Source organism: Mytilus californianus, unplaced genomic scaffold (genome assembly GCF_021869535.1).
Source record: "Mytilus californianus isolate M0D057914Y unplaced genomic scaffold, xbMytCali1.0.p SCAF_11, whole genome shotgun sequence".
In the NCBI taxonomy this organism is placed as follows: Eukaryota; Metazoa; Mollusca; class Bivalvia; order Mytilida; family Mytilidae; genus Mytilus; species Mytilus californianus.
The window spans coordinates 71,342,934-71,355,239 of NW_026262593.1; the positions used below are offsets into that span (position 1 = coordinate 71,342,934).

At 33.4% G+C, this 12,306-nt stretch overlaps 1 protein-coding gene across 5 annotated transcripts in view; it reads left to right on the forward strand.

Moving 5' to 3' along the window:
* The window catches only part of LOC127720634 (heat shock 70 kDa protein 12B-like), a 61,217-nt gene that overhangs the window by 20,531 nt on the left and 28,380 nt on the right, over positions 1-12,306 (forward strand). The window contains exons 1-5 of one of the 5 annotated variants that reach the window (XM_052227327.1): positions 1,135-1,197; positions 1,651-2,002; positions 3,323-3,541; positions 4,539-4,692; positions 7,025-8,370. The exons of 1 other annotated variant lie outside the window; for it this stretch is intronic. In XM_052227327.1, coding sequence (XP_052083287.1) covers positions 1,697-2,002; positions 3,323-3,541; positions 4,539-4,692; positions 7,025-8,073 — 1,728 coding nt within the window. In that variant the 5' untranslated portion in view covers positions 1,135-1,197; positions 1,651-1,696 and the 3' untranslated portion in view covers positions 8,074-8,370. 3 more of the 5 variants (XM_052227329.1, XM_052227331.1, XM_052227332.1) reach the window with 3 other exon arrangements.

Here is a 12,306-nt window from a genome sequence, read left to right on the forward strand (position 1 = left end):
AAGTCACAGTGAGGCCTTGAAAACGGAACAAAAAATAACTCTCACTTCACTGCAAGTTCAAGACGGCCCCTAGCACCGGTTTGAGCAGAATTCTTTGAAAAATGATTCGGATAGACTTTGTAAGATGTAATTTATGTTTGTAAGATATATTTAATTACTATGCTCAGCAATGGGTGCAATAGTTGGCTCAAATAAATACAGATTGAAGACCCATTGGTGGCCTTCGGCTGTTGTCTGCTCTATGGTCGGGTTGTTGTCTCTTTGACACATTCCCCATTTCCATTCTCAATTTTATCTTGTATCTTGTATTGAAAGGTTTTAGTTGATGATTATTTCTATAATATAGTTTAAATCAATCAATTATTAACTAACTCTATTTTTTACTATAAGTTCAACCAATATCAGTTATTTACAATTTGTTGTGTTTTTTGTTCATATTAACGTAGTTATGTATTTTGTCTTTCATTAATAAACAAAGTATTCACAATTTTTATTGTGTTCTCTGCTCTTATATATATAGCTATATACTATTATAAATGATAATGTTATAATTTGAATATGCTTTATAATTAGTATAATTGTGCTTATTGCAATAAACGTCTTTATCTTATCTTAATCATCAAGAAATAGTTTCCCCTTAGTCGGATCCGAATTCGTTTTCAAATTTCTTGTATAAATTTGTTTCTAGGTCACCTGGTGTAGAGTATCGACAGGGAATTTGAACATTTAGTAATGTGCAAAAATGGTATTGGCTTCTTTTTACCCTTTTGGTAGTGAAGTTTAAAGTTACTTTTTAAATCTCAACTTCTAACTCTATTGTTAATCTAGAAATTTACTAATAACGCAAGAAAAGCCTAAAGTTTTATTTTGATGTTGAATTAACACAAAAGAAAATACAGAAGTTTTGATTTGGTTTGATCTTAGTATGAATAAGCATTAGTGGTCAAGATATCTATTTTACGGCATTTTTCTGTACTGCTGATTTTTGTTTTGTTTTAGGACAATATGTAATTGATCATTGCCATTATGTTTCCGGAAAACATTATGCACTTTATGTATTTTAAATGTCAACCCACATAGGTCACATAAACTTGGATTCGAATCGATTATTTTAATTAATCTAACCTTCAACAGTTAAAATATTAAAGACGCAGGCGTACTTCTATTTTACTTCCTCAAAATTGCATTGACAATTTGGTAAGTTGTTCCTAAGTTTATATTGGTGATTTCTCAATTTTTCATTGATGATACGGTAAGTTTTGCCAAACTTTTAATTAGGTTATTTATTGCGTAAAAATATATATAAATGCATACCGTTTTATTTTCGTTTTGGAGTTTGCTTAACATGAGACATGTTGGCTTGTATTCAAAATCATATTCATATCATCTGTTAGAATTCTACATAGAAAATGCTTCATCCATAATTTTCAATTCACTAAGTAGTTCTTGCATTCAATTGCCTGAAGTAGTAATATATATGTTTATGTTCTATATATTAACATCTATTTTTTTGGCGAGTGCGTGTGCTTTTGTGTATGTGTAGTTGAGTGGATGAGTGTGTTGGTTTACAGTCATATTGACGTGTACACCTCATTTACTTTCATTTGTATGATAAAAAGTTTCTTTTTTGACTGTCATACGCTTTTTCAGGTAGCACTGTCAGTACTACCAAAAGTTTTATCGGAAACATAATAAAATGTCATCCAACCATCTTATGGTGGCTGCGATAGATTTTGGTACCACATACTCTGGCTATGCCTTTTCAATGAGAGGCGATTTTAAGGAACAACCGCTGAATATTAATGCTAACCAATCATGGAATGCCGGTTCGAAGCAGTTGCTCTCACTAAAGACGCCAACAGTTCTTCTACTCGACAAGAACAAGACGTTCCTGTCTTTTGGTTATGACGCAGAAAACCAGTATACCGAACTTATGATGGACGAAGAACACGAAGAATATTATTATTTTCATCGATTCAAAATGAAACTTCATAAAAATATGGTATATTAAATTAAATTGCTTTATTTCATTAAAGGCTGAAGTATGTTTGATATGGATAAGGTACCCCAGCCCCCTTCCCCCAATTAACATAAAAAGATCAAACAAACAAACAACACACAAACAAACACTAAACAAAAGATCAAAAATTACAATATTAAAATGTATTGTTAATATTTGACTTAAACCTGTTAGAATAACTAAATAGAACTTTTAAATGGCCATTCAATAAATGCAAAGTATTTCTCCTATCTAATTTTTTTTTTGGACTAAGCCCAAGTTCAGTTATAACACTATTGTCCCTCAATACTGAATATGTTTAAAGGAAAAATGATATCTCAATAAATGAATATTAATGTCACGTGTCTACACTGCATGTGAATTATGATATGAAAATAAGATATTTGTTCTATTAAATAATAATTTGTGTTCATTTAACATGTTTAAAAAAAAATGAAAAAAATTATACAATTTGATTTTTCCTATTGCTATCTATTTTTTTTAAATTTTGAGTTAACGCTTCAGATATTTAAGTTGATATATTGAACTTTATGTATTGACATTAAAAATAATTTACCGACTAAAGATAGAACTGTTTAAATATAGCTTTACCCATTTATTTGATAAATTGAAAATTCATCATTTCCTGAATTATATCTATCGAAACATATTTATTTCAAGACTGTTAACTTATTTGTAGATCTTGTCTTGCTGATTATTTTTTGTATATAAAGTTCCTCCCTATCTATAATAATGTTTCAGATAGTAGGCAAACATGAAACAGTTCGGTAAAATTCTTCATTTAAGGGCAATAACTCATATAAGGAGTCGTCTGATAGTTTTGAAGTAAAAAAAACAATATGTAGATCTCATCATTTTGAACTTTTTTGCCACTGACAAATTTTCTCCATTCATAGTAGTTTTCAAGATAATAGACCAAACGTGCATTTTACCCCTATGTTGTATTCTTAGCCTTGTCGGCCATGTTGGTTGGCAGGCGGAGTCATCGGACACATTTTAAAAAAATTTGATGAAGACAGTAATTCTTCTGAAGTGTCTTTCATTCATTCATTCGTTCTTCTTCTTTTCTTCTTCTTAACTCTATTGGAACCGTTTTTGTGTCAGATGTATACCCTTGTAAATTCCTGACGTAAAATTTGCATAATTAATATGGTATATTAATGATTCGACATACAATCATTGGATATTATTATCAATTCCATTGCCCACATTCAGTGAGTGCTAGCTTACTTTTTTATGAACCAACTCAACCCGGGGCATGACAATTTACTGAAGGTACATAACGTATGATCTTATTTCTAGCCTTTGTCAACAACCTCGGTGATTGAAGATATAACTGGAAAGTCAACTTTAGCTTTGGTTGTGTTTTCTCTATCCATACAAGCTCTGAAGGATGAATTAATGGAAACAATACACCAAAGGGGACTAAAAATGACAGTGAAAGACATAAGATGGGTAATTACAGTTCCGGCCATATGGACTGATGCAGCAAAACAGTTTATGAGAAAAAGTGCTGAAAAGGTATGGGAGTGAAATCGTAAAATAGAAAACTAAAGACTTATTGTCATAATGCGCATCTGTCGCATTAAAATGTTTCCGTTAATGTTGCTTTAAATTTAGGATAGGGAATTTTACTATAATTTGATATTTAAAATATTGCTACAGTAATTTAACAGTTCAAGTGTGCTTATGTTGTACTGTTCCACCACTGTCCCAGGTTAGGGGAGGGTTGGCGCCTTCAAACGAGTTTAACTCCGCCACATTCTGTATGTGCTTGTCCCAAGTCAGGAGCCTGTATTTCAGTGGTTGTCGTTTGTCGCTGTGTAACATATTTTTTTTCGTTAATTATTTTGTAAATTAGGCCGTTAGTTTTTTCGGTTGTATTGTTTTACATTTGTCATTTCGGGGCCTTTTATAGTTGATTATGCGGTATGGCTTTGCTCATTGTTGAAGGCCGTACGGTGACCAATAGTTGTTAATTTCTGTGTCATTTGGTCTCTTGTGGAGAGTTGTCTCATTGGCAACCATACCACATCTCCTTTTTATATTTACACATTTATAAAAATCAAACTGAAAGATAGAAGATTACATCCTTATACAGTTCCATTCTTTAAAAGAGAAGCGGACGATACCAAAGGGATATTTAAATTTAGAAATCAAAGTAAAACTGACAATGCAAAGGGCAAACAAAATACGAACAACGACCACTAGACAATCAACATTCTTCATAACACAACATAGAACACTAAAAATTGATCAAGACAAACCCTCCCAAAAACCGTGGGTGATCGTAGGTGCTCCGGAAAGGTAAGTAGACACACGTGACACCCATCGTGTTATGCTTAAAACAACGTTGATAAGTTAAATTAAGTGAATAGGCAACACGCATTAATGATTGACACTTATCTAATCCTAAGATATCACCAATTTCGTAACCATCGGGCATGTAAATTTCTAACCCTGAAACCTTACCGAAGATGAAATTTTCATGACAAAGCTGTTACTTTTTATCATTCAGGCAGGAATACCAGGGAAAAATTTACTGATTGCTTTGGAACCTGAAGCTGCTTCTATATATTGTCAATATCTCCCAACTGAGAAACTAAATGGTGCAGAAGAAGGATTCACAATGTCTGAAGTCGGAACGAAGTATATGATCATTGATGTAGGAGGTAAATACTTACGTGTAGATCACTATATTGCTACCAAAGTACAAATTAATACTGCGTGGTGAATGCTTTTTTCTTTGTTTTATGTACATGTTACGTTGAGGTATATCGTTTGGAGGAAATGAGAAAAAAAATCACAAGTAATTCAAGTAATAAATCTAAAAGGATACACAAAGTTAATATATATATATATAGATAAAACATTTTTTGGTCTTTGGACAAATAGAAGGTCTTGTTAAGACTTGTTGTGCTACCGCAATAACATTTTCATCAATTTCCATTTATTTTCCGTATCATCTCTAGGGATATTTCAACACTGTTATTGATTCATGTTGTACCCTTCCCCATGTAGCCTCCTAATCTGCAAACGATATGCTGACAAACGCATTAATTTTATCCTGAACCACACCGGTTGACAATATATAAGTTAATTGCACTTACCTTGATATGTCTCAATCAAAATTTCAAAGTAGTATATATGTTATTTTTTTTCTGCTGTACTGAAAAGCATTTTCTGACTTAGAATATTTAATTCCAGTAAGTCAGATGACTGGTCTTTAATTTTACACGCTTATTAAGGTGAAGGAACACAATGGTGGTGAGACTAGGCTAATTATTTACGATTTATGGCCACATATTTACGACATTCTGGAACCTTCGATGGGCATTATCTCGGTAGTATATTATCCGTTGAAATATAATGAAGACGGGATTGATGTCACAAACATTTTTTTAATATTTACTTTTATCATACCTTTTTCGGTGTTTGATGTAAATACATAAAAAGTTGTAAAGTGTAAATGCCATGCAGATGACACTATCACATTTTAAAGAGTACAATGCTGAATACCTTAATAACTGTAGGCTTATAGTTTTCGAGTCATAACCCTTTATGATAATTTTGGAGGATTCGATTGGGATTATATCCTTTGAGGATGAATGTGAACTTATGGATCAAAACATAACAGTTACAAATTGATGTCGATTACAGTTTCCCTCATTTGCCTTTTCTAGCTATAACGGTTACCGAGTTTATCCCTACACAAGTTTCAAGGTAAAAATACCACAGAGACCTTGACCATTAACCTTTTGACCTGTATTAAGATCGCACGCCATGAAGTCTATTGGTGACAAATTCAGATCCCTACAACTTGTAGTTTTCGAGTTATGGCCACGTAGGACATTTATGAATAGTGCACGGTAATTCTCTTCCTAACGAGTTATCACAAGTTGTAACAAAGGTCACGTGAACGGTGAACTCTGAACTTTTAATATTTGTCAAGGTCTGGTGTTAAGAAGACTAAACGAATGCTGGAAGCTCTAGATCACCACGACATACGGTTTTCGAGTTTTGATTTTGACTAAGTCGATTCAGATTAAGATTTCGAGCGAAGTTATCTTTTAATTCGTCGAATTGTTTCCGTGAAAACGTACTGAAGTACTGCTGTGACGCAAGGAACATTTCCTATCCTCTGTTTTTCTTCTCTATAAGAGTTTCAGTGTAAAACCCATTACAAGGATTTCGGGGAAAAATTCTTAAAGGGAAATTAGGTTGGTCTGTCAGAGCCATGTCCGAAAAGTTAGGTCTATCAACTACTTGTGCACCTAAGGTCATTCGATATTTCGAATACTTCGATCTCGAAGGTGTTTCGAAAAGTGTGGAAAATAGAAAAAAAAATTATTAGAAATTTAACTGATAACCATTAATAATCATAAGAAATACAGAAAGGTTTTATAGTAGGTAACGAGAAAGACTTATTTAAAAGAGAGTCTTGGGTTTTTATAATCCCATTATAACTAGACTAGTTTTTCCATTGGTCAGTAATAGAGATGACTGAATTAGATGCGCTGTGTTGTATGCATAACGGCAACCCAACGATAAAAACATCTCCACAAACAAACACGTGATAGATATAGTGGTCAATTTTATTGTCATAAGGTCTTCAGTAATAGGCAAATGTCTATATAATATAAGATTCATCGGATAGAAATCGACCTTATGCAAATGAATATCAATACATCTGTTACCTTCTTGTGGGTTGTAAAAATCATTATAAAAGGTCTGTAACTGTTTGTAAATTGAGTTGATATAAGAACCCTACAAATCAGACCAAAATTCATCTTTTAGTTTGTTTTGCAATGTTCCAAAATCAATCAAAGTCTTATACATGTACATGTATGCGTGCGCTTGTAGAAGGTCGATTTCTATCCGACGCAGCTCATATGTCAAACTCTTAAATGATTCCAAGTATAGAAACGTTATATTCAACAACAATAATAAAAAGGAAGTTGTTACGAATATATATTGAAACTTTCCTAACTTACATTCTTACAGGGGGTACCGCAGATATAACTGTTCACGAAAAGCTAGAAGATGGGAAATTGGAGGAATTATGCCAAGCAACCGGTGATGCATGTGGCGGAACGTCCATTGATAACGAGTTTTTGCAGTTGATGGTGAAAATTGTAGGCGCACCTTTAATGAATAGTTTAGCGAAGAACGATCCAGTAGCCTATCTTGATCTTTTCAGAGAATTCGAAACTGTAAAAAGAAAAACAAAGCCCACACAATCAGCGAAAATTAATTTTACAGTTCCCTTTGTCGCTTTAAATACTTTGTGTGAGAAGGAGCTGGGGGAAACTTTTCCTCATGCTGTTTCGTCTTGTTCCCTAAAGGATAAAATTTCCTTACGTGGCGACAAACTGAGGTTCGATGTAGATGTTTTCTATGCTCTTTTTTCAAAATCATTGGAAGATATTGTTTCTCATATATCAAGGATAATCAAGCTAAACAAAAGTGTTTCCCTGTTGCTACTAGTCGGAGGATTGTCCGAATCAGCAATCCTTCAGCATGCCATACGAAAGGAATTTCCAGACAAGAGAATCATTATTCCAGAAGATGCAGGATTGTCCGTGTTAAAAGGAGCCGTTCTCTTTGGTCACAACCCAGATTATATATCATCACGCGTAATGCGATATACATATGGATTTAGAACTGTGGAAATGTTTAATCATAATATTCACGATGAGGCAAAATTAGTTATGATAGATGGCCAAGAGAGATGTAATGACAATTTTTGGATTGTAAAAAAGCTGAATGAGACCACCTCATTGGAAACAAAAGTAAAAGATATGATTCACACCATAGAGACATTTCAAAGAACAGTAGATATACCTGTGTTTGTGTCTAACAAAGAAGACCCAATGTATACCGATGAACCAGGGTGCATGCATATTGGAACTTTCACAGTTGAAATACCTAATCCATCTGAAGATGTCCGTTGTTTTGATGTTGAATTTCATTTTGGTAACACTGAATTAACAGTTACCGCAACCGAACAGGATACTGGACATTCAGTAACCGCAATGTTTGACTTAGTGTGAATGGGTATATGAGTATGAAATTGTACACTTAAGCGAGATTTATTTATAATTTTTAAAATTTTAAAGATGAGGAAATGTGACTGCAGTGCTAAAACAAAATTGTCTCTGCTTATGACTGATTAAAATGTAGATAAAACATGTTATGGATGTGCTAAATTAGGTTGAAGGGAAGTTATTGTTGATTCTGATAATATTTTTTTTAATTTGTATAAAGTAAAAGGAAGCATCGGTTAGTCCAAGTCATGCAGTAGTGCATTTTGTACTTTATATCGCCAATTATACTACCATACACATGAAGTTGTCTTATTTGGTCTTTGCAATTTCAATGCTATTAATAGTTATGTGCTAAAATGAAAAAGCTTTATTGTTCACTTTATGCAAGTGACAGTATCAAAAAATTCTTTTGTTTAAAGTTTTAATAAGATCATTTTTTGTCTCTCCGAGATGCAAGACATAGGATGGTAATGCGGCGACGGCGTAAAGGTAGAATAACTGAATGATTAATATCTTTAATACAGTTGTCTTATGATCCGAAGTTTTCGTCTGGTATATGTCCAATGTTCGTGACCTCATATTCATGGTTAAGTGACTACTAAAAACACTCTATAGTTTTGACAAGTGATATTATCGTTATAATGACATATAGTATCTGCACAAGGTAGACAGGGTTCACTAGATTTAATTTAATGATTTAGTGATCGACGTTAAGTTTTAATGGTTAGGTCCGTTCTCATATACTATAATAATTGTAAAGTGTAGATGTCAGTCTATAAAGGTTCACCTCGTCTTGACCTCGTTTTCACGGATCATTGTTAATGTCAAGTTTATTCGATAAAGCAATAAGACCTAGATCTTAAAGACTTACAACATCCAATGTAATCATGATCAGTAAAGCAGGCGAGATAGACATTTTTGTATTATTCATATTCACTTCAAATATTGTTTTTCAAATTTTATCCCTTAAAAATCAATTTGTATGTTAATAAATATCAGAAACATCTCAAATACATTTGATTCATCTTCTTGCAATCGCGTTGTGAACAGAACGATGCATGATTTTTGGTCTTGAACGTTATACCTTTATGCTGAAAGAAAATATGACTTTGTTCTTCAGACTGTCCGTCGATTTCCGGATTATATATAGTACAGGTTTATTGTGGTGTAGGATCTTGTTACTTTTTCAAATTTACAGCTAACTAGAAATCGCAGGTCCAGCATGACTTTCATTCATGCTGCAATTACTGTTAGATATTTATGCTCCTTACAATATTTCAAAATGATATAATCGGCTTGCTGAAGATTAATTTATTTTGCTTTGGAGGACTGTGTCGCTATGCAATATTACTACCTATCGTGATGTGCAGATCAAATTCGATTTTTCACTGCTGTCGCAATTATTGTTCAATAATTATATACATTGAATTGCTTAATTGATAAACACGTACATGGTTCGTTATGTTAACTTAATTTCAATTTTATGTCGTTTTTTACTTTATTTAACTTGTTAGCATTACTAACTTCTATGAAATACATGTAAGTTATATTTTCTCTCTATTAGAATAACGGCTGCTTATTTGATTTTAAAAAGTGAAAATGACTTCTGGCTTATGAAACGAATTTTCCAATGTGGATTTGGACATTACTATCTACCCTTCAATCACCCCTGGAAATTTCCTAATTTTATCCAAATGATGAGCATAAGAGATAAATTTCGGAAGATCCCAGTTGTTATAATCTAGGGGAACATATCTCATAGCTGAAGAGGTATATGAAGATGTAAACAATAAACTCATCATGGATACTAGGATTGAAATTGTATACGCCAGACGCGCATTTCGTCTTGAAGAAACTCATTAGTGACGTGAAACAAAAAAGTTTAAAAGGCCAAACAAGTACGAAGTTGAAGAGCATTTAGGATCCAAAATTCCTAACAGTTTTGCCAAATGTGTTCAACTTGCTTTTAAACTCTTATTCTAATCTATCAGATAATGTCACGCGATGTCAATTTATAAACGAACGATAAGTGTTAGCTTGTTAATATTGTCAGCATCATTTTCATTTGATAACAGTATTTGTTTTCTGTCATCGATGAACTTTCTAATTATATAGATTGGCACCTTTCTAATTGACATCTCACTTCTGTATATGAGATTAAAATGGCCTCTGCCATTGATGAGTAGGGTATATCCAGATAACCTCACCATTATATTTGGATGTGTTAGGTTTTTCGATGGTTACAGTTCCAATATGCATGCGTCCCGCTTCATCTTTATACTTTTGGTAATCTTGGTTAGACACATAAACAGGTACTAGAAGTATACGTGAATTTTGAAATGTGTTATGGTGTAAATTGACGTTTTCACTTTTGTGCAAAATGAAATAGTTTTGTTTGACTTTGGATACATAAGCAATAGTCTTTGCAGCTTGCTTGACCATCTATCATGACTAATTATCTCAGACTCTTCTGTGTTTAAAGTAATGCATTGACAAAACGAACAACAACTAATACTGATCCTGCATTTACCAAATTGATATAAACCGTAAATCCATTGTCACCATCACTATAATGTTATAGAAAAGAAAGGATATGGGGAATCCATCCCTACACAAAACCACACATGCACAGCAAAAACTCACAAAAAGCAAAGGAACAGCGCTTTTGGTGCTGTTCTTCATCTCAAAGTCAGAGTGAGGCCTTCAACACGAAGCAAAAAAAAAAAAAAACAAAAAAAAACTCTCTCACCTCACTGCAAGTTTAAGATGGCTCCTAGCACCTGTTTCAGCGGAATTCTTTTGGAAACTGACGATAACGCCATAACACTGAATTGAAGAACAATGCCATGGAGTAATATCAATAAAATAAATCTGGCAAAGAAATAAAATCACCATAATGTTCGTTTAGTTTACCATCAACACATCTGATAAATTGTGGTACAGAAAGACAAGAAAATGAAAATCATTTCGAAATCCATAAACTGCAAATAGACTGAAGTACTTTTTTTAAAGGTGAGCATCTCCTTCTTTGTAATTTTCAAATTCGATAACATATCAAATTCGATAACCAACTAACTAACAGTGGTAAAGGAAAATAACACCTTTTTAATCGCATGCGTCTGACGCGTATTTCTAGAGTTACCTTCACTGGGAACGCTCAAGCATAATCATTTGAAAGCAAGGAATGTATTATAAACTGGATACTTGAGGAGATATATGACCAAAATTGCAACCTCAAAGAATAAAGACAACTTTATTTATTTTCAATTAAGTACTGTTCGATTAATTTGATCAGATGCGGATCCAGGATTTTGAAAAGGGGGGGGGGGCACGCGAGCCCACAATCTAGAGAAAGTTGTAGTGCAAGTGGTAAAAAATATGGGTTAACCATAAATAAAGCTCCGTAAAGGGGCCCGCCGCGGGTACCCACCCCCGCTAAATCCGCCACTGTTGATTGCAATCAAACCAGTACTTGTATAGTGATGTTGATAATTTAATTAGTAGCTTTTCAGACAATTCAGTATATTGTTGTTTTGTACATGTAAATAAATTATAATTACTAAACAACCTGAACATAAACTTGACAGATCTTGTTTGAGTGCAAGGGAATTGTTTCAACAGTACTAAATTTAACACAGTGAATACGTCTGAAAATAGATTGCACATGCTTTAATGATTAATTGTTCGGTTTTTTAAAGTGTAAAATTACAAAAATACCGAACTCCAAGGAAAATTCAAGACGTAAAGTCCCTTATCAAATGGCAAAATCAAAAGCTCTAACACACCAAACGCAAAAACCAGTTCTAATCGCAATTTTATGAACAGTTTTGTGCAAGTGGTATATCAAGAGTCCATTCCGCACGTTTTCTTTCCAATCGAGTGTTGATACACGAAATAATTACGGTTGACAAACTTTGGGAGGCCTGCTACGAATGATTTCGACAACAAAGGTAGGCGTGTTATACACCATTGTGTAGATAAATCAAACTAGATTTACTGCGTAACAAGTTTTAATGGGGTTGACAACCGTGAAATCGAAATATAACGGAAATTCGCGACCGGGTGACATTTTTCAAAAATGCGAGTTAAGTACCTTGTGTTATATTAAGGTATATAGGATTTTTTTTCTGAGACAAGTGCCTGTGGATGTAAGCAATTATAGGCAACCGTACGGCCTTCGACAATGAGAAAAATCCATACCGTATAGTCGGCTATAAAAGACCCCGACATAAAAAATGT